Source organism: Megalobrama amblycephala, linkage group LG10 (genome assembly GCF_018812025.1).
Source record: "Megalobrama amblycephala isolate DHTTF-2021 linkage group LG10, ASM1881202v1, whole genome shotgun sequence".
Lineage (NCBI taxonomy): Eukaryota > Metazoa > Chordata > Actinopteri > Cypriniformes > Xenocyprididae > Megalobrama > Megalobrama amblycephala.
Window position 1 is genome coordinate 12,802,134 of NC_063053.1, and position 26,550 is coordinate 12,828,683.

The window sequence follows — 26,550 nt, forward strand, 5'->3', positions numbered from 1 at the left end:
ATGTGACACTGAAGACTGGAGTAATGCTGATAAAAATTCAGCTCTGCCATCACACAAATAAATTATATTTTAAAACTAAGGCTGTCAAAATAACGCGTTCATTTCGATTAATTAATCTGAGAAAAAATAACGCGTTAAAAAAAATAACGCAGATTAATCCATTCCGTATTGACCTTTGAACCTGGAGCCGTTCTAGCCACCATTCGATTGTAAAATGAAGGAGGGAGACGACTCCTGCGCTGACGGACAGAACGAGCAGAGCTCCTCCCTCGTGCGCGCGAGCTCTCTTCTTCTTCTTCAAAGTAAGCACCGTCTTTGCACTCTCTCGACCTCACACATAATAATCTAAATCAACTGACACAATGCTAAAATTTTGTTAGACCGAATCCATGTTTCACGAGGCGCATTCGGAGAATGTTTTTCCTGAATATCCGTTGGGTGTGAATAGTGCTCAAAAGAACGTCACCTCATCTTCTCTGACAGGCGCCCTGCACGTGCAACTGACATAAACCACACTTTCAGTAAACAAAAAGAAAATCCTATCCAGTGGTGAAGTGTTTTCTGTGTTGACAAATCTTTTGCGATGTCCTAATAAGTCGCGATTCGCACGCAACACGTCAACGTCCGCTAATGTCCAATTCGCGACCTAATGACTCATTTGAACAGATTCATTTTAATGAATCATGACAACAACTGATCTGTCCACACGGTCTATAATGAATCATTTACTTGAACAACTCTGAAATGAGAACATAAGTGTGCTTACCCCATTTAGCAAGAGTGGTTAGTAAAATTAGCCTTAATAATCCACAATATTTTCAGGTTATTTAAATGACAATGTGTAGTAAATTAGGCCTACCTATAAAATCAGTTAGTTTAGACTGGAGTGAGGTGAAACCAGAACAAAGCAAGTTGTTGTTAGCTAAGTGCATTCAATTGTATATGGTAGAAAATTATATTATTAGTTAATATAACTTCTAAATGCTATTTTTTAATACTTTTCAGGTTTAGCAAAAAAGCATCTTCGCTTACAAAGCTATAAAATCACATTTTTTTTTTGCAAAGAGGGAAAGAAAGAATTACAGTGAGAGTGATGGGTACTTTATTGTCAGTATCAGGCTCGCAGATCGCGTGGGTAGGGCACTTTTTACTGTTTGTGTGGGTGACAATGTCTGTCACCACCGAAGAAACCCTGCATTGATTCATTTGAATTGAAATATTTTATACTTTCACAGCAAAAATTATGTATGCGATTAATTTTGATTAATAGGTTGGTTTCACGTGACGTCACAGCAGCAGCGCGAATGTGTCCGGAGGGCAGGGAGTGATGTTTCTATATAGGAATCCTATCAAAAACTCAATATTCGTATGTTTTGCGTTGTTTATGGTTGCTCAAATCGTTAAAATCGAGAACCCAGAAGGTGTTTTTATCGTTTACATATCTTATACCGTTTTTTATAACTTATTTAGTTTTTTTAACTTTAAAAGTTGTCGCCTTTTATAGCGTTTTGCGTCTGCTGATACTGAAATGAATATGGATACCTGCTTACCTTTTGTTTTTGAATTGGTTAAATATTCACATTCTTCATGCTATCGTTTGCAGGGAGGAGAAGATATTTTATCCTATTGAATGATAATTTGGTGTTTTAACTTCATTTTTGTAGAATTCCGTTCATGCTGATCTGGTTACCATGAAAACAGTCACGCGCTGCTGCTTCAGCCGTCGTATTGTAGAAAATGTCCAAATAAAATAAATGTTTAACAAGCTGACAGAAGTCGATGCATTTCTTTGTTGGAAGCGTGTAAATGTAACTAGTTTTAATGTTGTTTTTGTAAATATTCACTTTCCCATATGACCACGAAGGAGAATCGGAGGGTCACATTCAGGGACAGACACCGACACGCTGTATTTTTGTATTTATTTCAACAAATGACAACCGAAATCAAACCTATAGAAGCTCATCAACAGTTTTGAAGTGGCTGTGTGCAAGTTATAATCATTCACAAGCGAGTGAGTCATACTCACAAACAATGTTAATTAAATATTACACAAAAACCAAATACAAAACTCAGCTAAGTACAGTATGTGTTTATTTTGAGTGAAAGATAGTGGGTTTATTTAGTGACATTATTACATTTGCTAGTCGTCTCACCTTCTCAACCAAGGCAAAAATTGTATTAGCAGTTTTTTTCCCCCGAACGATATCGTGAGTTCCTATTACAGTTCTCGATTCAGCGTAAATGACCAACAATGGCGACATTTTTCACAATCATGACAGAAAATTAAAATACTGCCCTTAACATCACTTGCAGAAAGGCAGCGCGATATAAACAAACCCAGACTAGAACTGAACACGGCGTTACGGCAGCTTCACATCCTCTATATCTACCTCCTCGATGGCAGTCAAGTCTTTCAATTCAGTGGAAATGTCGCTCCTCTTCATAACATAAGTATCACGTCCAACATATGTTGTGATTTTCTGTCTAAATCAGCACAGAACGGACTTTTTCCCATCTCTTCCATTCTAATTTTCACTGCTTGCCCTCCACCGGAATTTCGCGCGTCACGAGAACCACGTGACTGAAAACAACCTATTAATCACAAAGTATGTAATTAATTAGATTAAAATTTTTAATCGATTGACAGCCCTATTTAAAATATATCACAATAGATAACAATTATCTTAAATTGTAATATTACTGTTTTAGCCCTGGAAAGCATAAGATAATTCTCTCAAAAACTTTTTTTTTTTTTTTTTTTTTACTGACCCCAAACTTTCTGTAGAGAAAGTGTCAAAAAATTGTCACACTTGTCTTTGACAGTCCTATGCACTGGAAATAGCACAGGGAAGTGATCTATTCTTTTTAACTCATCAGAACACCAGGAACTCACAGGCACTGTCTTGTGATCATTTTGTGCATTCAGGTTTGTTGACATTTAGTTCGCTGAACTGATGATCTTTGGAGAGCAATATTTTGGAAAGGTTAAAGTTAGAAAAGTTAGGAAAACGTCTAGTACTGTTTTGAGCACATTTCACGTGAGTTTGTGTGTCTCAGACACAGAAAATATGGAAATACATTTTCACACTCTGAGGGCATCTCTACCTGATTTATTTGATCTGATCTAGTTTGAGAGCAGGAAGTGATGCCGTTGTTTGATGTATTATTAACATTCTTTTGTCTCCCTTGGGAAGAAATGTTTTCTTCTCTACAAGCCCACACTTTGTACCTATGCTCTACATTTTCCAGTCTCCAGTAAAGATGCGTGTACACACACACACACACACACACACACACACACACACACACACACACACACACACACACACACACACACACACACAGGTTTGTTTTGCTATCTTAGTGAGGACAGAAAACGTTCTGCATTTTTACATTTTTAATAAAACATTGTTTAGTATGTTTTTAAAGCTATTTTAAATATGAGGACTCCTCATATTTCATGTTCACGTCTTAATATCAGTGTAATACCCATTTCATTATACAAATTTGTGTCCTCTTAAATCACAAAAACAAACACACACACACACACACACACCTTTGTTTCATAGACTTCCAATGATTTAAAAAAAAAAAAATTATATCAGCTTAATGATATTTTCTATTGCCTAACCCAACCTCTACCCCGGTGTATGTGGTTAATGGAGCAAAGGGTAAAGGGGCACAGTGACCTGAATGGTACATTCAGAGTTTGAGCTGGTCATTCTCCCGCAGTCTCTCTGTGTCAAATATCAGGATCTTCTCAAGGACATAAACTAGAAAGAAAATCACTGTTCAGCTGTCATATTTTTGACTGATAGCTCAATTTGAAAGCATACTTACACACACGGACAACTTTATCTGCAAAGGACAACTCTCTACTGAAGACATGAGTATATCCAACCATAGAAAATGAAGACCTTTGGAGCTGGACAGTACATCACACATGAGTTCTGACCTCTACTAGAAGGCCATTTGCAAGTCCAGTAATTATTCAAGTTTGCTGAGCTATTTATCCATTTATGGCTTAGCAACCCATCAAAGAACCCAGAGTTTATTGTTCTTTTTCCCTTTTTCTGTGCTCTGTTGTTTCTCTCTTTATCATATGACAGCCTTTATCTTAGAGTATAATCAGCCGCATTTTACAAAATATACCCTTGAAATGAAAGGGAAGATAGTTAATTTACGTTATTTTAAGTACTGTGTGGTTTCATAATTGACTATGACTGTGCATTTCCTTTTGTTTTGCTTTTCAGGAATTTGAGGGTCTGTCTGAGTGTGGGTGTTTGTGGTTAGCCATCGTCATGGATAATTATTCTTGTGTTGCTCACTGTAATAAGTTCAAACCCAAGGGTAGCATGGTTCTTAATTACAGAATGTAGTTTGATTTACTCTACTGTTCAAAAGTTTGGAGTCAATAAGTAATAAAAAATAAATAAAAAAATACAAAGTTTTTGATAATAAGTTTCTTATGCTCACTAAGGATACATTTATTTGATAAAAAAAACAGGAAAAACAGCAATATTGTGAAATACTTAATATTATTTCTGTGATGGCAAAGCTGAATTTTCAGCATCATTTCTCCAGTCTTCAGTGTCACATGATCCTTAAAAATATTTTAATATGCTGATTTGCTGCTCAAGAAACATTTCTTATTATTATCAACAGTGTTGAAAATAGTTGTTCAGAGGTATTGTGTGAGTGAGGCCTAGTTTGGGCAGAAGCCTGGTTTTATCCTGGATTTCTCTGCTTTTTTACAGCACACTTGTGTGGAGAGGGTTGGAGTCAGGTCGGAGATGCATGCCTGAGGCTGAATGCCAGTAAGGAGAGTTATGATAATGCCCAGCACTACTGTAAGAACCTGGATGGCAACATTGCCTCTCTAACCTCAGCCAGGCAGGTTGACTTTATACTGGATGAGCTGCAGAAGTATCAGCTGCAGAGGAGGGTAAGTCAAGCATAATCACTGGCCTTTGTGTGGAGGTTTACATTGATTAGTTTAGGTAATTGTTTGGTATTAATCTACAACACAGTCAAGCAGTTACCAAAAGTTTTTCTAGATCTGCTGCATACTGATTAGCAGTGTTGGGGGTGATGCATTGCAAGTAATGCGAGTTATGTAATCAGATGACTTTTTTCAAGTAATTAGTAAAGTAATACATTACTTTGAAATTTACAATAAAATATCAGTTACTTTTACAAATAAGTAACAAAGGTTACTTTATTTTCCCATTTATTGATTGACACCTCTCCTTTCCCCAGATTCAGAGAAATCATGAGTAAGGCACAGAATCGTTGTGTGCGCTGTGAGCATGCATCACAAAAACAGATTCAGTATTCCTCAAAATGAATAAAAACAGTGAAATGCAAACTCAGAGTATTACGCAAACCTGCAATAATTAAATATACACTAATGTACATTATGTATTTAATCTCACTATATTAATCAACATTTTTGCTGCTGACCTTCGATGATCCAATTCAACAATACTAATAGGCAAAAATCACATTTGTGTTTCATTTTTATTTTTTATTGCTGAACAAAGTGTGTTGAACTTTCTTCTCCTTTGTCCTATTCTTCTGCAATCTAGAATAGTGTGTAAAAGGGTGCCAAAATATAACTTATTTGTTGTTATTAAACAAACAACCAAGCCCAGTCCAGGTGAGAAAAAGGAACACAAAGCTAATGTAATGCATTTCTTTCCATAAAAACTAAGTAATGCAATTAGTTATTTTTTAGGGAGTAACATTAATTTTAAAAGTAACTTTCCCCAGCACTGCTGATTTAGATATTTTACCATATCAAAGATTCAGTAGTCCGTGCCAGTACCGGTGGATTTTCATGATACTTGGTACCAGTTTTAAAACCATAGCAATATTCAGCAGCAAATAATATGCTATTGAACACATTTATTTATGTATTATAGTTAAAGATTTATTGGTTAATAATACTAATGTAAATTTTAACAAAATAAATAAAACTATGGCATATTTCTCAATTAAGTAAAGCTTGCTTCAGGTTTTTCCAAAAAATGTTCAGTCTTAAATAAATAAATGAGAAACATCACAAGCAATTTATCATACAAGCGTGATCTAGAGAAATACTGCCTGTTTATATTCACTTAATACTTTGCCAAGACAGGAATTTCAGCATTCGGGTACTGAACTGTAGAAAGCCTTATTTTGCTACATTTTTGTATTTCTTATATTGATACCGGCCCTTTCACAACAAATGCGATGTAAAGCATTGGGAAAATGCTGATATTTAGCTTCCCCCCCCCTCCTTTGACTGACACAAGCACTTCTGTCTGGGCTCCTGATTTGTTTACTTAAATTAGTTCTCGGTTGTAAATATATTTGCCTTCCACTGCTCTGAATCCCATTTTAAAGTGATTCTTTAAACACCCTCAAATGTTGTGACAGATATTTCTGTCCAAGTAAACAAACATTAGAATTTACAGTTTACTTGGCAAGTCTCTGTGTGTCAAGTCCAGATGTAATGCTAGATGTTTCAGTGTGTAAGTTTGTTTCTAAACGTCAGTAAAGCTTAAACTTCAACTTTACATGTCAAAAAACCTTACTCATGCCATCAGTAAAAAGCTATTCTGCACAAAATCTGCAGAGTCCCCTTGGTGCTGTGGTGTAAATATTTGTCATGTGTTAATTAAAAGGAAAGGAGTGACTCTCTTCGTAATCCGCTCCCTCGCTGATTGCGGCGTGAGCCTCAGTGTTTAAGCAGCTTTTGTCCTTTGAAGATTAACACAGTTTTCTAAAGGACCCACCTTTGATGTGAAAAAGATTCACACGCGACGATTTCTCAGTTGCCACTATTTTTTCTCTTTCCTGTCACTCACACAGTCACACTCACTCCCTTTGGCTGCACAAACTCACAGGAGATCTTAAACCTTTTAAACCTTTTAATCAAAGCTCGCAAGACCTTTTCATACAGGGAAGTTGTTTGTTTGAATGGAAAATCTGAGGGGTTGGGGTATGTCAAATTCAGTTTATTTAGCCTTGAGTTGACAATTAAACTGTGCATTGGCCTTTTGCCTTTCCTTAAAGAAGAGAGAAAAGAGAGAGAGAAAGAAAAAAAGTGTATTTATAAGACTATAGCATGTCTTAAACAGAATAGACAGGGTTATTAGCCATCAAAACGTCAAGGTGCACTGAATGAATGTCCAGCTGGAAGTCTGTAATGAGGCAAAATCAAGTTCAAATAGAGGTTTATGAAGATGAACGCTTTATTTCTCTGAATTTACCGCATCCGCAAATATGTCAGTCTGTTTGTCGTTTTAACTTCAGACGTTCTTCACACTAATGTTCATAATCAGAGTATTTATGAACACAGAGCGATAACAGCTCATTGAACCTGTGTTCAAAGCAACTTTAATGCATTTGAACATGTTAGATATGTGACTCAGTCACAATTTAATACCAAGCAAACAGAAACAGGTGCAAAAAAATGTATTTATTTAATATATAATGTTTTTCTTTTCAAGTATTTCATTATTTTATTGTGACTTTTTTTCTAAATGAAATATCAAATTAAATTTTAATTATGATATTAAAAACATGCTCTTCATAGAATAGGTCTTTTCAGGTTATTGTATGAATTGCATTTTTTTTAATGTAGTTAAACATATTTTCAACATATAATCTAATCATCTTATCTAATCATCTTACCTAACTGACTATAGTTATTGATACCCATCCCTATGTGGATGTTACATGTTTAAAGGTGCCCTAGAACCTTTTTTTAAAAAGATGTAATATAAGTCTAAGGTGTCCCTTGAATGTGTCTGTGAAAGCTTTCAGCTCAAAATACCCCATAGATTTTTTTAATTCATTTTTTTAACTGCCTGTTTTGGGGCATAATTAGAAATGAGCCGATTCAGGGTGTGTGGCCCTTTAAATCTCGTGCTCCACGCCCCAAGAGCTCGCGCTTGCCTTAAACAACATAAAAAAAGTTCAAACAGCCAATATAACCCTCAAAATGGATCTTTACAAATTGTTCGTCATGCAGCATGTCTAATCACGTAAGTACAGTGTTTATTTTGATGTTTACATTGATTCTGAATGAGTTTGAGGCTATGCTCAGTGGCTAACGGCTAATGCTACACTGTTGGAGAGATTTATAAAGAATGAAGTTGTGTTTATGCATTATACAGACTGCAAGTGTTTAAAAATGAAAATAGCGACGGCTCTCGTCTCCGTGAATACAGTAAGAAACGATGGTAACTTTAACCACATTTAACAGTACATTAGCAACATGCTAACGAAACATTTAGAAAGACAATTTAAAAATATCACTAAAAATATCATGATATCATGGATCATGTCAGTTATTATTGCTCCATCTGCCATTTTTCGCTATTGTCCTTGCTTGCTTACCTAGTCTGATGATTCAGCTGTGCACATCCAGACGTTTTGCCCTTGTGTAATGCCTTGAACAAGGTACATATTAATGATCCCGACTGTTACGTAACAGTCCGTGTTATGTTGAGATTCGCCTGTTCTTCGGAGGTCTTTTAAACAAATTAGATTTATATAAGAAGGAGGAAACAGTGGAGTTTGAGACTCACAGTATGTCTTTTCCATGTACTGAACTCTTGTTATTTTACTATGCCGAGGTAAATTCAATTTTTGAATCTAGGGCACCTTTAATGTATGTGTGTGTGTGTGTATGTGTGACATAAACATAGCTGTTTTCTCTCTTGCAGAAACTTACTCCCTGGGTGGGTCTAAGGAAGATAAATGTTTCATACTGGGGGTGGGAGGACATGTCTCCCTTCACTGCCAGCACGCTGCAGTGGTTACCAGGGGAGCCAAGTGACTCAGGGTTTTGTGCGTACCTGGAAAGAGCTGAGGTTGCTGGACTCAAAGCCAAACCCTGCACTTCCAACACAGAGGGGCTGATCTGTGAGAAGCCAGTTGGTGAGAAAAGTTTTCGTTGGTTTGTTTTTTTGCACAGTTTCTTTGTAACATGAACCTGGAGGTGATTCAACGCCTGCTCTGTGGTGGATGCTGCTCTTACACATCAGACCCAAACTCAATCAGCTCCCACAGAAAACTCCTCAGAGTTCTGAAGAATTGGGAAATCTAGCATTCACACAGTTCTACACATCCTTAAGTAGACTTTTATTAAATATATTTTGTCTTAATTTGGTAATGTTTTCAGTTAGCAGTTCGGGTGTTGTATTCTCAGCTCTGTTAACATAAACTTTGTTTAATGCCTGTTCCACAGAATTCTGCAGATTTCCCCCACATTTTATGCATATTAAGTTTTTTACTCCTGCTCATGGTTTTATGTGTTACTTATGTCAAGGTGATTTGCTGTCTGCATCTGCCATAACATTCGTTTCCATATAGTGTTATCACACAAATAAGGAAATAAACATATTACTAGATTTTATTAAAGTTTGATGAAAAAAAATAATGTCCAGTTAAAGGAGCTATAGTTCCTTGCTTTTCTTTCAATTTCTTTGCATTTTTTTGGTTTTGTAAATGAGCAGAGCTGATGGGTACTCTGTCACATCTGTTTCCTTGGCTGCAATATGTTTATTGGACCGGTTTGAAACTCTAGAATAGAGACTCGGAGGAAGCACAAATTAGGCCTTGAATGAAAGTTGGACCAACCCCAATATTATTATAGAGTATATTACAATACATAATTGCAATGGGGTGCAAAACATTAATGATTTTTTTATTATGCAAAATACATTAAAAACAAATGTTTAAGGTCCTGTTTCTCAGTTGCTAATCAAAGTCACTTTCTTGACATTGATCATGTGACTGTACAGATTGTATTGCTTCCATTGAAGCATAAGATGCTCTTTGAATCATTCTCATATCAGATTGGATAACTTGATCATCATGTTTTACACAAACTTATGGAGTTTATGCCAGTGTTGTCATTGTTAACTAAAACTATTGAAAATAATTTGCATTAAAGGGATAGTTCACCCAAAAATTAAAAAAAACATCATTTACTCTCCCTTAAGTTGTTCCAAACCTGTATACTTTTCTTTGGTCTGTCGAATACAAATGAAGATATTTTGAAGTTTGTAATTAGGCTGCTTTGGGGCACCATTGACTTCCATAGTAGAAAAAAAAAAATACTATGGAAGTCAATGGTGCCCCCAAAACAGTTCAGTTTCCCACATTCTTCAAAATATCTTCCTTTGTGTTCAGCAGAACAAAGAAATTTGTACAGGTTTGGAACAACTTGAGGGAGAGTAAATGATGACAGAATTTTCATTTTTGGGAGAACTATGCTTTTAATTGAAATAAAGCTGAAATAAAATAAAATATAAATATTTGATGGTAAACTTAAAAAAAAAGAGAGAGAGAGAAAGGTTTCTTGGCAACTAAGTGAAATAAGTACAAAAATTACTAAAAATATACACCAAAATAAAATAAGTCAAAATAAAAATTATATACAAAAAAATAGAAAATGACAAACGCAAAAAAAAAAAAAAAACCTAAAACAAACAAAACTAAATTTGAAATTGAAAATTGAAAAAAAAAAAAAGGCTAATTCAAAATATTAAATAGTTTTAAAATATATTAAAATAAGACTAAAGTATTACCATAAGATCTGAAACTCATGTTAATTTGTCAATTCAAATTTTCTGTCATTGTAATGCTGATAATATAATTTCTTATGATATTGTTCATTATAGAATGAAAAAAGTATTTAGTTTTTCACTAGTGGCCTTAGACTTTTGGACTCTTACTGTATCTTATCAGAAAATTATATTGTTGTTCAAATTTTTCAAATGATGTAATTTGCTTAAAGGTCATTGCAATACTGACTACTGCATTTTCCTCCCTCAGTGAGCCCAAACCATAGCGTGCGTCCATGTAAGATGCCCTGCGCCCTGCGAACCACCTGTGCCAACTGCACCAGCCAGGCCATGGAGTGCATGTGGTGTGGCAGCACCAAGCGCTGTGTGGATTCCAATGCGTACGTCATCTCCTTCCCCTATGGCCAGTGCCTGGAGTGGCAAACTGGAGACTGTGGCGGTGAGTGCTCGCTTGTACTATCAAGGACACACACCCCCATTAAGATACATGGCAGACTAGAAGCTGGAGTTATGAGTACACACACACACACCCACACCTTCTAACTCGTTTACTTTCCACCTTCTCATTTTTCCCTTCTGTTGCGAGCCTAAGGGAGATTGAGTTCTGAGAGAGCAGATGTTGTGAACGCTAAGCCTGCTGCACAGGCAGGTATCAAACTCACTATAAACTCCTGTCACACACTGACTGGCCTCCGCTGGAAAAATCTATAAACTATCGACGTCTGTCCAGCCTTGCACATGAGAGTAAGACCCTGCACAAAGAGGAAAAAAAAGTCATTCAGATCTTAGCCTCAGTTTCATCTTATTCAGACTTTTGACTTGTGGCACAAAGTCTGGTCATCATTGCAGGTTTTCTGACCAAGAATTGCCCACTTGGACAGCAAGTCTTGTAAAGTGACCAAAGACTGTTTGTTTTTATGTTTACATGCCGTTTAGTGATGAGGTTTTCCAAAAAGAAATTATAGCAATTCAGCACTGCAAAAAATGACTTAACCCTCTGGAGTCTGAGGCTGATTTGGGGCCTGGAGAAGTTTTGACATGCCCTGACATTTGTGCTTTTTTCAGTTGTTCATAAACATATTAATGGAAAAAGTGTCATTACACTGTATTCAGCACAAACTAGGCTACAATAATATGTGAGGAACATGTATGTACATGTTTGTGTTTTTGAAGGAATAACATTTATGCGTGGTTATTGAAAAAAACAAAAAACTTAAGTCACTGAAATAAGGCCAAAAAAAGTATACTTTAGGGTATTGGAGGTTGTAAACTAGAGTTTTTGCTTCAAAATTATGTAAAAATTATGCTGCCTACTCCTTCATATAAAACAATATATTGATTTAGTTTTTGTAAGACACTTTTTGCCAAGAAACACAGTATGCGTGGAGGCGTGAATCACCACTGAATAATGGGCCATTCTCACCTGAGAAGACAAAAGAATTGGATAGTAATGAGCTGAAATGACTTGCATATTAATGAGGCATTTCAGTCAGGTAGGCTGTGAAAAAAACCTTCTGTGATGTCTCAAGCTCATCATGATATATGAAACATACAGAAAAATATTATTACAATATAAAGTAATGGTTTTATATTATACTTTAAAATATAATGTATTTCTGTGATGCAAAGAGTCTGAATATAGGCTTTTAGTTTAAAAGCATGCACATTTGGAGAAATATTGGATTCTCATATGCTTATGTCAATTTTCTATACAGAGGAGTTATATTTATTTAATATTCATTGTCATTACTATGAGCGCTGGTGTTTTCAATTCATACTTGAAGTCGGAGGGCGCTCTCTGTGCATTTTTAGTCCACAAATTCATCTAAAAGAAGAAGAGGCTATTCCATGAATGGAGTTTCCAATTCATACTGCAGCCGGAGGGCGCTAAAGAAACAAAAACTCATCTAAAATTCATCTATAGAAGAAAAGAAAACAGGAACTAACTGCATGTCTTCTAGAGCTCGCTAACCATGACTTTTACATCCAGATAAACACTTTTCAAGACAATAAATACACGATTGAGACGATGAATGCATGTATTGCCTCTGAATTTGCGTCTGAATGGCGCTGGCTCCGTGGGCGTGGCCGCATTAGCAGATAATGAGCTGAATCACGGACTTCTGACATGGCTCTCTTTTCATACAGATTACATAAACACAGAAGGTTTGTTTTCGATTTGACTTACATGATTTAAAACCTGACATCTTAACGTTTTTTTAGACATAAGTTTAATTTTTCTGTGATTAGTATTCACTAAGTTACAGTTCATTTTCTGAGAACTATCAGATTGGACTTCATTCAGAGGGAGAGGAGAAATCACGCATCATGTTAGTTTTCTTTATTTTACAAAAAGCACAACATTTTGTTTTTACTCTGAGTGTATACAAATAAAAGAAGATATTCTATAGTTTCAATTGATATATTACTTATGTCTCTATGACAAAAAATGACGGAGTATTTTAAGTCTGTTTTGCTGCAATGTGAAAAAAACCCCCTGCAAAACGCGCCGGCGTGTTTTCAGACCTCAGAGTGTTAAAGTGACAATTTAACCAAAAAGTAAAATCCTGCAAACATTTTCTCACTCTCGTGTCATTCCAAACTTGTGCAAACACAAAAGATGATTTTTATGAATGCTGGGAACCAAGCAGTTTTGCTGACCATTGATATCCGTTGTATGGATAAAGATTAAGACATTTTAAGACATTTCTCAAAATATCTTGTAGCACCACCTTTGGGTAAAATTTGACACAACTTGGCGTGCATTCTTAGAATATCTGGTTGTCTATGTATGCCAAGTTTTGTTAAGTTTGGGTTTTCCCTTCAGCAGATAGGTCAGTTCAGTTCATAAAATTGACAGAAATGTAGGAAATGCAGGATTTAATTTTGTTTTTATCCCTTATTGTTCTAGAGATATGAACAGAAATACAAATGTCTATATTATAGTGCCACCTAGTCGCAGACAGATGTGTGTCTGTGTCTTGAGTAGTGGGTGGATTTCTGACCATTCCACCAGCTTTGGTGTCTCTACAACTTGGTACAGACCTGGCAGAAAAATAATAAGAATAATAAGTGTAGGAATAATAAGAAAATTGGAAAGAAAACACAATAGTGTTCCAAAACCATTGGTGCGTAAACCCCACAATTTTTTTTTTTTTGCAGGGAAATAAGCACAACAGTTTCTGTGAACAGAAACTTTAATAGAATATTTTTTGTAAAGATTTGATGTCTCTAATCTGGCATATTCTAGTGAATATTCCATCAATAAATTTGGTAATTTTATCAGTTTGGTTCCTTGTAAACCCAGCTTTGTTATTGAGACACTTTTCAAATACTCTCATTTCTGTAAAGCCAGTCACTCTTGATTTCAGCCACCACTTACCATTTTTATGTACATCATGGGTCAGTGTGCGAACTGTGGGCGGTTCATGGGTGTGCCGTCTGAAACTGAGGCTGTTCAGATTTCTGCTCAGTCACTTTACGATTCAGCAGCTCCTTTAGTTCCTTCTAAGTAGATTTGCAGAAATATCCCTATACACAAGAGCGATATCATGTGGTCCAAAACAACAGAACCTTGCCAAAGTATCTGAAATGACTGATGGTGATCGTCTCAGAAAGGCCTTATGAGTAGCTGACGTGGACTTACCTTGTATAGTCATCAGCAAGTTTGTAGACGCATGGAATCATTCTTTTCTTCTGCATTAAGAGGCACTAGAGCTGGCATTGTAATGCGGCGTAAATGAGCAGCAGCAACGGGGACGAGAATGAAAAATAGATATGCAGTCCAACTGAGAGGCGTAATGCTTAATATCCAACATATTTCTCCAGAAAAAAAAATACTACTACAAAAACCTGACAGGCGAAATTGCCTGTCTATACTGTCTCAGGAAGTTGAAAGTCTTTTCATGGCCTTGAGACCCTGAGACCACAAACTCCCCTTCCGTTCGCCATTATAGAGTTACACAGATATTACTGTTCTTTCTCTGTGGATGTGCTGGTCATTGATTTTATCTGGACTGCAGAGACTAAAGGCCTCCAGTGCATTGTTAACTGCGATGTTGATGGCTGTATTTCATAGAGGCGATCTGTCAGACAATAAACATCATTAAGGTCAGCCCTCTGATGGAAGTGAATTGCTAGAGGATCCCTTTTCTTCCTCCAAGGAGTCGGTTCATGGCCACAGCAAATATTTTGCTGGGTGATTCTTTGGTGTGAAATTCCCCATAGATGTACCTGTTGTGATAGAGGATAATTTAATTAGAAAAAGTGCAGTTTTCATATTTAAACAAAGGCCCACACAGAGATAAAGAAACAGCTTGACAGCACGATAATATGCACCTAATCAAAATGGAAATGAACTTCTTCACTGGCTCAATATACTCAGCAAATATAGCCTTTTCAATGCGGAAGTTGAGATAAAAGAAATACCGTATCGTACAACGCGCCAGCATGTTGCAAGTCATCCGCGTCCATTGTGTTGTACTGTTACGGTACAAAATGAGTTTGAAGTGTTTGTCATTTTTTTGTTTCCAAAAAGTCTTTGTTATTATTCAGTCTTTAAACACTGACAAATGTCTGAACATTCTTTAGGCAAAAAGTAAAGCTGTATGGTGAGCATACTTTTTTCATAACTCTAGTCTCAGCCTCAGACGTTACGCCTACGGATGGTTAGCTGAACGTCTGATGCGTATGGCACACTTAACTAGAAACACTTCAGAACTTTTGAAGTCGTCATCTGGTAACAGTCGTTGAATTCAACAGGATGTCCGGGAGACGTGTGTATCGCGTTCTTTAATGGTCCGCCTGGAAACAAATGCCGTGACACCAAACTCCCTCATGGAAGAATAACGGCGCCGTGTTTAGAGCTGTGAGAATGAGCGCATATCAGGATCAAATAAACGCTGGAGTTTCAAAAGTATGTGAAGTTTGTGGCTCCATTGTTGCAGTATTAATAATTATGGTAATTCATTATTTATTAACTCTCATGTGCTGTTCTGTTAATGTAATGCCATCACTTTGCATTTTCACATCCCTAAACATGACGTGGAGCAAAACAAACTGGGATTGGTTGCGTTACATGTCAGTCAAACGCTCTCTTGAGAATAGAGTCCAGACCTTCTGCTGTCAGTCTGGCTACTTGAGACTATCATAACTTTACACCTCCTTATCCTTCCTGTTTAAATGTATAATGTTACTAAAAATTATACCTCTCTATTTTGTTTAGTCATTGTGGATAAGAGTTTCAACATTAGAAAAGGCTCACCCCGAAAATGTTTTGCAAAAGAAAAAGAAGAAGAAGAAATAAAGAAAGATATGTACACTACCATTCAGAAGTTTGGGGTCAGTGTTTTATGCTCACCAATTAATTTATTTGATTAAAAATACAGTAAAAACAGCAATATTGTGTATTATATTATTGCAATTCAAAATAACTGTTTTCCATTTTAATATATTTTAAATTGTAATTTATTCCTGTGATGGCAATGCTGAATTTTCAGCAGCCATTACTCTAGTCTTAAGTGTCACATGATCATTCACAGATCATTTTAATATGCTTATTTGGTGCTCATTTCTTATTAATATTATTATCAATGTTGAAAACAGTTGAGCTGGTTAATATTTTTATGGAAACCATCATGCATTATTTTTCACATATTTTTCAGCATTCTTTGAATAGAATGTTCAAAAGAGCAGAATTTATTTGAAATAGATTTGTAACATTGTTTTTTAACATTATAAATGCCTTTACTGTCAATTTTGATTAATTTAACGTGTCCTTGCTGAATAAAAGTATTATTATTATTTTTTTTTATCACCTAGACTTTTGAACGGTATTGCACACTTGCATAAGATGAAGACTCAGTATGAGATCATATGTCCAAACAAGTGTGTAAAAATGTAAGAATCAGTCGCTGTAAAACCCATTATTCTGAATATTTACAGGGACGTGCCTCCCTCAATACCTATGTGGTTTTGCATGTGACTTCCTTTCTCTGGAAAGTTACATAGACCAGCAATAATTCTCTATTAAAATCTTTTCTTTTCCGCTTTATGCTTGTTAATCCTGACTGCAAACTATTTGACAGGTGTCCCTGTCCCTGGTGAACCTGTCCACAAGACAGATGTTGTCTTGCTGTAGACAGAGATTTCATGTTGTCATTGGGTCAAATATGTCTAGATCAGATTTTATTTATGTTAAATTTATAAATGTTTTAACACTTGTGTTAAAGGATCATTTGAAGGAAATGTTCTTTTGAGAAAAAAATTCACAACATTGAGAATGTTGTATAGATTTGCATATGTAATGAATGTTTAGGTGTCCTTGGCTAAAGATAATCCTCCTTTCTTTTGCTAAGCACGAAAAGGGAAAGGAGGAAGCGAGGGAGAGATGACAATTGTGTTTGTAATTATGAAACACCTCTGTGATTGTGCTGAATGCACGGCACGGCAAAATGAATCATTGTTATAGGTGTGAATAATGCAAGAGGAGAGAGGAGCTTCTGGGTAAAAAGTTCACCTAGCACATCTGTGCGGTATGAAAATCTAGATCAAGAACGCAAAAGAACATGCAAATACTCCACAGAACTTCCTCAGAATGTCAAAAAACTTTTCAAATCTTTTTTTTTTTTTTTCCATGTGTTGTATTATTCATTGATATAAGATGTGTATATACATCCTACAGTAATCAGAACAGCTTCAATTCACTCAGTGTTTTAACGTTTATTCTGGTGAATGTAATTAAGACATTGATGACCACTGATGAATTTTGAAAGTGCATGCACAATATATCTGTGCTATATTGGCTGTTGGCTGATATAGGGATTTTTACAATTTAATAGCAGTGGTTCTCAACCTTTTTGACTTGATGGACAGCGCATATCAGATTCTTTCCACTGTAGAAAAATGAAGCCAAAATATCCCAGTAATGGTCGTTGCTGATTACGTCGACTCATTCGCAAGCATAGTCAATCATGATATACACCCCATTTTTATAACATCAGATAACTAACTAAAACCAAGCTCACATACCATTTGATTATATGGAGAGGGTGGGGTTCATGAACTATACTGCAGCCAGCCACCAGGGGTGAACGAAGTGCTTTGGCTTCACTTTTCAGGACTTGTGCGGCACACGTCCTATTCTTCTGCAATACAGAATGGCAGCTCAGCTGTAAGGTTTGTTTAAGCTGTGCCCTCTACTGTACAGGCATGAATTTACATTTCCTTAGCCTGAGGCTTATTCATTTCACTTATGGTAAAAGGGCCTTTACAATTGCCAAAAATAGAACTTTTTTTTTCTTTGTTTTGTTATTAAAAATAGAAAGAAAGCCCAGCTTGTGTGAGGAAAAAGTAATGCAAAACACATTCTATAAAAAGTAATAACACAATTAGTTACTTTTTTAGGGATTAATGCAGTTTTGGAACGCATTACTTTTAACTTCAACTTTAAGTAACTTTCCCCAACACTGTTGCCGTCATCTAATATTCACTTACAGCTAATCTTAAAAAAAAAAAAAAAACCCTGCAATAATTTAATAACACTGTCAGATGTAATGTTTAAACGTCACTCTCCAAAACCTTCACCCTCTCAGCTCCTCTCTGCTGGAAAGAGCTGCCAACTTCCACCTTATGAACAGTGTTATCAATTTAGTAACCTGCATTTGTAATAATGGCCAGGAAGACTCCTCGTAGATTATAAAACTACACCTTAAAAATTTCTAAAGAGAAAAAGTCTTTATGTCTCCAAACAGCACATTTTTTGATATGATAAGGTAGGTCAAACACTGTGGCACTTCAAACAGCTCTTCTTTCCTGTCTTATTTTCACTTCTGAGTATCATACTGACTGTAGTGGCGTTCCCTCAGTGTGCCATTCTGCCCTGTTTTTAATGACACACTCCACATCTCTCAGAATCTGCCCTCGCCATTAACCCCGAGACACTTTTTGACCCTCGCACTGTCTAAGGACCCATTAGACGGGGTCTGGTCGAGGGGTACATTGATGGACGCTTCTTCTGTCCCTATTGCCTGCATACATTTTCTGCTCCCACACACACAAATGTCTAAAAATGAAGGGAGGTCATTACTGAGGGGCTCAGAAAACTTTGTTATAGAAAACCCCTACCGGCACAGAGAATGTAAATCATCTGATACTGTCCCGTGTGTCTCAAATGTCCAGCACTCTGAATGTCAGGCACATTGTATGAATACACATTCATAAAGTAATGGCACAAATTATTGAATTTTGAAATTAAAAGGTCATTCAACAACAAAGAGGCAGAGTACATTTCAGTGCTGGTAACAAAATTGATATAAAGTGACTCCTAGAAACGTGTGGCAACTTCTAGGAGATGCAAACAATGTCTCGTATAGATTTGTCTTGCGAGTTTCACTGACATTTGCATTCTCTTATTAAAAATAAATAAATAAATAACAAAGATTAGAAATTTAGATAAAATATTCTGATGTCTTGGGTCTTCTAGGCCTTTTTTGTTCTCTTTTTTTTTTGTCTTTCTCTCTGTCTCTCTTTCTATTTCTCTGTCAGCTCCAGTGACAGTCACTGGACTTCTTATATTTACCTGCCAGAGATCAATATGGCAGCTTCTGTGGTGGTCTTCTCTGTTGGGCCAAACAAATAATTGTTTGCTTGACTAAAAAAACATCACTTTAAATGCCATACTTCAGCAGTAAGCAGTATAGCATTTTTTTGCACTAAAGAAAACAGACCCTTTGCCTGTCTGGGCTGCTTCTACTCATAGGTGGAGTTTGTGGGCAGTAAATGCCAAAACTATTTTATTGTTGTTTGAGCATGACAAGTATATAACATATCTAATCTTACATAAATAACCAAGATTTTGTGCTGCTAGCCTGCAGTAGATGTTCTATGATGGCCTTATCACAAACGTGAATGATTGATTTTTACTATGGTATTTTATTGTTTAGATGGATGTTTAGCAGTGCCATTTTAGTATTATTTATATAGTATTTATAAAGCTGCACTATGTAACTTTTGGCCCACTAGTGGTTAAAAAATAAAATGGTATGCGTTTTAAGGAAGTACATTGTTTTGGTTGTGCTTTGGCTCTGTTCCTCTGAATAAATGAATGTTTTTCGTTTATCTTTTTTTCTTTTTTTTTTTTTTAAACAGCCTATGATTCCCAAGAGGTTTGCATTTTAAATAAACCATGGTCAACTTTTCTCGTTGTGATGTCAAACCTCAGCTTTACATTACTCCCACATCATTAATGCCACACTAGCTGGAGCTATTTTTTTTTCCCTGTGTACAGATATGATGTGACACATGGAAGAATAACGTATGCCTGTGAAATTCATCCCAACAGCTCTAAATATTATATCTTAGAGCTTAGAGGGTTTATCAAAGTGTATTTGAGGAAAGGCATGGTTTTTAAGATAACATTTAGTTTATCATAGTGTATGTGTGGCTTTAATATTTTGAAGTAGCTTTAAGTTTATATTTTCAGTTTTCATTTCTTTTGTGCTTTGGTCATACTATTTTCTTTTGTCTTTTTAAAAAAAAATTCTATTTAGCTTCTGTTTAGGTTACACTTTATTTCAATGGTCCACTTTAGACACTCACTATACTATACTACTATACTACTATACTAACTACTATACTAACTATAAGTAACTTTGCAACTGCATGTCAACTAACTCTGATTTGAGTATTAGTAGACTGTAGTAGACTGTTAGATTAGAGTTAGGTTTTGGGTAAGCAGAATAAGTTGACGTACAGATATTAAGCAGACAGTCTACTAATACTCTAACGAGAGTTAGCTGACTGACATGTAGTCGCAAAGTTGCTTATAGTTATACAATGTCTAAAGTGGACCATTGAAATCAAGTGTTACCTTAATTTATTTTTATTTCAGTTTTAGTCATTTTAGTGCTTCAACTTAAATTTAGTTAGTTGCTAAAGAAACATTTCTATTTTTTGTTAGAAAGATTAAGTTTTTCATCAAATATTTTATTTCAGCTTTATTTCAATTTAAACACATTTAATAGTTTTAGTGGAGATTACAGATGGTGCTGTGAAGGTAAATAAAGCTCATTTATCTTTGACTAATTTATCTAAATCTTCTCTCTTTCTAGCTCAGAACTGTTCAGGTCATCGTACATGTGGTCAGTGCCTGGGACAGCCTGATTGTGGTTGGTGCGGAGACCCCACGGACACAGGTCAGGGCCAGTGTATTGAGGGATCATACCGTGGACCAATGAGAAGCCTGAGCAGACAGAGCCGAGAGAGGGTATTGGACACCAGTATCTGTTCAAAGGAAAAAGGCTATGACTGGGCCTACATAACCTGCCCAGGTACACATAAAAACACAGACACTTGCGCATTTCTGCACTGATCAAAACCTTAATTATGGTGTGTGTGAAAACAATCAAATCAAATGGACACACATTCTTCTGACTTTATGTTTCAGCATGTCAGTGTAACGGACACAGTGTGTGTGTTAACGGCAGTGTATGTGAACAGTGCAAGAATCTCACAACTGGGCCACAGTGCCAGATCTGTTTACCTGGTTACTATGGAGATCCAACTAATGGAGGGAAATGCCAAGGTAAGATATTTCTCTTTATGTTTGTGTGTACAATATCTGTGTTTGGAAATCAGAGCATGACTCTTGAAGGAATAGTTTGCACACACAGAAAGGAAGATTTTGTCCTCATCTGCTCACTCTTCCAAGCATGCATGATTTTGTCCCATCCATGGAACACAAAAGATATATTTAACAGAATATCCAGATGTTGTTTTCCATATAATGAAAGTGGATAGTAAACGGGGCTACCAAGCACCAAAGAACAAAAGTATCCCAAAAGTAGTCAATTTTAACCATGCAGTACATTTCTGTCAAGACCGCTTCCGTCAAAGATAACTGATACAGTTACCAGTCGTAAGTCGCACAGGTATATTTGTAGCAAAAGCCAACAATATATTGTATTGGTGAAAATGATCGATTTTTCTTTTATGCCAAAAATCATTAGGATATTAAAGGGATAGTTCATCCAAAAATGAAAATTTGGTGTTTATCTGCTTACCCCCAGCACATCCAAGATGTAGGTGACTTTGTTTCTTCAGTAGATCACAAATGATGATTTTTAACTCCAACCGCTGCCGTCTGTCAGTCAAATAATGGGAGTGAATGGGAACTCGATCAATAAGAGTCGAAAAAACTTGCATAGACCAATCCAAATTAAACCCCGTGGCTCGTGACGACGCATTGATGTCTTAAGACACGACAACGTTCGGTTTGTGCGAGAAACCGAACAGTATTTATATTATTTTTTACCTCTAAAACAGCACTCGTTTAGTGAGGTCTGATCGCGCTCTGACAACGGCAGTGATGTTTTGTGTCTTAGGACATCAATGTGTCGTCACGAGCCGCGGGGTTTAATTTGGATATATATATATATATATATATATATATATATATATATATTTGGATTTATCATATATATATATATATATACTGTATAATACTGTATAATATATATATATATATATATATATATATATATATATATATATATCAAAAAAATATTTTTGTGAGCGGATATGCATTGCTAAGGACTTTGGACAACTTTAAAGGTGATTTTCTCAATACTTATTTATTAATTTATTTATTTATTGCACCCTCAGATTCCAGATTTTCAAATAGTTGTATCTCTGCCAAATATTGTCCTATCTTAACAAACCATACATCAATGGAAAGCTTATTTATAAATCTCAATTTCAAAAATTTGACCCTATGACTGGTTTTGTGGTCCAGGTTCACATCTTTATATATCAATAATATAATGTATAATATGAATCATTATTTTTTCCTCATCATTTCATTTTTTTACATTTTAAATTAGATTTTTTTGTTTTCATTTTAAATCAATCAAACACATAACTAATGTGTGATATTTTAGTTTGATCAGTATAAAATGAAATAGTAATGAAAAATAAATGAAATACAAAAATTAAATGCACACATTTACTCATAAATATACTAAAATCTCTAATATATTCTATGATTTGTATAGTATGTGTTTGTACATTTGTTTGCATTTAACTTTGTGAATTTACTAGAAAGCACAGCAAATGTGCCTCTACCAGAATGACTACAGGAAATCATAAAATGTAATAAATGTTTGTATGAATGTGTGCATACATAGATTGACAGACAAATTGCCACTATCTTTTCTCTTTTTTATTCAAATGCCATACCAGATTGTTTCGCCATGGCAGGTTTGAATGTGCAGTGGTGTGAAAATGTAAGATGGTACAAAGAAAGATAATGAGTGAGTCCAATTTCAGCCTGGGAAATCTGGAAAGGTATAAGGAGTGAGTAGAGGATCTTAGAACTTTCATTATTTGTTAAACTACCCCTTTAAGGTATACATGTGACCACATGATATATCAAACTGAAATCAATGCAGTAGTTAATTCATAAACAGTCTGCCTGCATCCAGATGTACCACAGGATATCCCAGTGTCCCCCATCTAATTTTGTTGTAATGGTTAGTGAGGCCATATTTCATTACGAGTGCAGTATTCAACCTGACGCAAATTGTATTGATTTGATGTGGGCTCCGTGTGTTAGTTCATCACTGTGGCTTTTCTCCTGGTTTCCAATCACTGAGTTTATACACGAGCATCATCACTCTTAGAGATGAAACTGCATTGAGAGGTAGAGAACGGCAGCAGAGAGGCAAAGAGGCGCGAGGAAGGTGGTGTAATAACATCATTCTCTGTCGGACAGATGTGCGTTTTCTCCACATTCTGTGACATTAAATCACTCTTAATCATTTTCTTATTTCCTGGAGTTGACTGCCACCCCTCCTCTTCGCCTATACGAGCGGTCCAGCGCTCACAGCGGAGATTTGATAGATGTGCGGCCCTCTGCATCTCTCAAGGATACAGGCTCTCCCTCTTTATTTCTCCTCCCTGTTGAATACCTCTGTGATTAAGAGTGCTTTATAGACTGCTTCTTGATGTAAATGTGCATGTGTGTTTAATGCTCTGATTGTGGCCGTCGCTAATCCAGCAGTGTCATTTTTCAGCGTTAGTGAGCGGAGGAGATTTACCTCACCTCGTACACTAATACGTTTAAGCCACTGATCTGTGTTAGATTAGACGAGGAGAGATGGAGAGTGGCCCACTGTGTGGAGAACAGGAAAGGCTGGATGGATATCTCTCACCGAGTGTGTGCGTGTGTTGTCTGAAGGAGAAAAGAGACAGGCCATCAAAGTAAGATCAGGTTAAAATATGACACATGGCCGGCTGCCCTTGACTAGAAAGAGAAAACAGTCTGTGGAAGATGGAGGATGTGTCCGTTTGAAATGGCCCTCTTAGTTAGAGGACAACAGAGGGCAGACAGAGTCCAGGGATTTTGTGCATGAATGTGTGCTTATGTTTTTGAAAGATTCGGAATTCATTCTTTTCAAGTGAAAGCTGTGATCTATGATCATACTTGTGTTTGTGGGCTTTTAGAGCTTTGTGGTATGGGGGGAATTTTAAATCATGGTAACAATATATATCAGTCATATATGTGTATATTCCACTGACTGATATATATGAATTTGAATGAATATATATAGTGCATGCATTTAGGCTTTTACTCACATGTAAACATTGATCATCGAACATAAGCAGAAGCTCAACTGAACATGAATAACATACAAGAACAAACTTCTTGCGGAAGCTCATACTTGCTGCGTAACACACGAGAATGAACCTCATTGGTTACGTGGCACATTTGAGCTTCCGCAAGAGGTTTGTTCTTATGCGTAATTCATGTTTGGTTGAGTGTCTGTTTATGTTTGCTGATCAAGGTTTATATGTGAGTAAAAGCCTAAATTCAAGCTGTTTATCATAAAAAACGATCAAGTGCTATTTTTGCTTTTACAGATCCTACAGACTTCCCACAAAATCCTGTTTTTCATGCCTCACTATGGTTTGAAATTAAAGTGTCCCCAACAAAACAACATGTGTAAATGGTCATATTTATTTACCATAGTTGGTAGTGTTTACCTATGTACTTGTTTGTAGACATTTACTTTGGGTTTTTGTGTTTATGTGTGTACCTGACAAGAGTCATTCTGACCCTACAGCGGTGCTATTCCTGGCCTCTGACTGGACAAACACACACACCCAACACCCTCATTTTCCCCTCTCTTTATTTGACCTGTATAAGTCATTCTCTGCTTGAGGTATAAAACACACACCTGTTCAGTCACCCAACATGACAGCCATAGCTGGACCCGCAGCATGAACGTTAATGTTTTCAAATAACATGTTCATTTAATCTCAAAGCAAATATATGAATTCCATTATTTTTATGTAGGGATAGTACACTCAAAAATGAAAATTCTGTCATCATTTACTCACCCTCATGTCATTCCAAATCTGTATGGTTTTCTCTCTTCTGTGGAACATGAAAATATTTTGAGAAACTTTTTTTTTTTTACAATGGAAGTGAATAATCACCCAAAATCTTACTTTGTGTTTCCACAGAAGAAAGTCATACAGATTTGAACTATCCCTTTAAATCCATCAGGAGAATTTCAAGCCCCTCAATCGGAGAAAAGTTTAATCTTTCTATCAAAGATTATATAAACATGAACCTGTAATTATGGCTTTAAAATCCATTTGAATCTGAGTTTTGGCTTTGTAAACTTTGTTGCCTCGGTAACGAGATAATTGAGCACACTCCCACTAATTATAGTGTCTGATGAAGATTCCGTAATGATTGTGAAGCTGGTGGAACTAGTATGACAGTATATAATGAGAATATAATGAACATTTGGGAGGCGCATGTTCATATAGTCCTGTTAATTGCAACGCTACAGGTAAATAAGCAGCTGTTTCTCCCCTCTTATTCCTTGATATCTCCTGATCCTGAATCCTTATTCGAGCCTTTCCAAACACATTTTGCTTTTACTAAAGAAATCTGAACATTTGAAGAACATTTGAATATTACTGATGGAACAAAAAAGAGATTTAGTGAACCAACATCAGAGCACACTTGCTCTCTCTCTCTTTTTATGTCCCGATTGTCTCTTTCTTCCTTTATTGCCTCTTCTTGTTTACTTCTACATGCATCCTCATCAGATACTTGCTGATAGTCGGCCGCTCATTTCTAAGAAACCTCGCTCACTGAAGAGGATTCACTTCACTCATGGCATTTGTAGTGCACTGATGCGCCGAGCTGTACAGCTCACTAATGTCACACGTGAACTCGTATTCATATTAGGAACAATTGATGGGTACAAGAAAACCAGCATATGTGTGTATGTATATTTCTGTCTTAAACTATATAATTTTTGTTAATCATTCACTCATGGCTTCAATCTCTGGAGTATGAGCACATGGTGACAGTCGTATAGAGCAGACAAGAGGACAAACTGTAGCATTAGAACCAGATGAGGAGGAGAGCTCCATTTTGCCTCTTGCTCTGAACATTTTCCCCTCCTAATCTCTTTGTAAGGATCTGTTTGAGATGGCAGTTTGCTTTTCGCACACAGCAAGGTCTCAGCAGCGCCTGTCCCCTCCACGCTCCTCATCCCCAACAAAACAACTGTGGCATCTAATCATGTTTTGCCACATCCAGTTTGTTGTACAAGCTTCAGTTGGGTTTGGGGTGATTGGGGTGTATTCATGGAAGGTCATTTTTGGCATTCTTTATAAATACCTGTAAAAATGGGAAGAAAATAAGCAGGAATGTGCATCATGTTGAATGAACCATACAATATATATATATATATTCATCCATCCATTAGAGGTGCACATTTCTGGAAAAATCTCACGATTCTCACGATTCTCAGACGATTTTGAACAGACGACTAAATTTACTACAGGTTCTGACAAATTGCTAATTTCTGCAGTAACATTTAATTAATTTAAAACATTTCATTAATTTGAATTAATTTACTCATTTCATTATTTAAAAGAATCAGTT

At 36.1% G+C, this 26,550-nt stretch overlaps 1 protein-coding gene across 4 annotated transcripts in view; it reads left to right on the forward strand.

Moving 5' to 3' along the window:
• Window positions 1-26,550, forward strand: part of atrnl1a (attractin-like 1a) — a 264,774-nt gene that overhangs the window by 66,784 nt on the left and 171,440 nt on the right. For all 4 annotated transcript variants that reach the window (XR_007186758.1, XM_048204633.1, XM_048204632.1 and 1 more), the window contains exons 17-21: window positions 4,758-4,945; window positions 8,718-8,931; window positions 10,834-11,022; window positions 20,693-20,911; window positions 21,028-21,165. Coding sequence is in view for 3 of the 4 variants with exons in the window: in XM_048204633.1 (XP_048060590.1) it covers window positions 4,758-4,945; window positions 8,718-8,931; window positions 10,834-11,022; window positions 20,693-20,911; window positions 21,028-21,165 (948 nt within the window). In the remaining variant the exon portion in view is untranslated. The remainder of the gene's footprint in view (window positions 1-4,757; window positions 4,946-8,717; window positions 8,932-10,833; window positions 11,023-20,692; window positions 20,912-21,027; window positions 21,166-26,550) is intronic.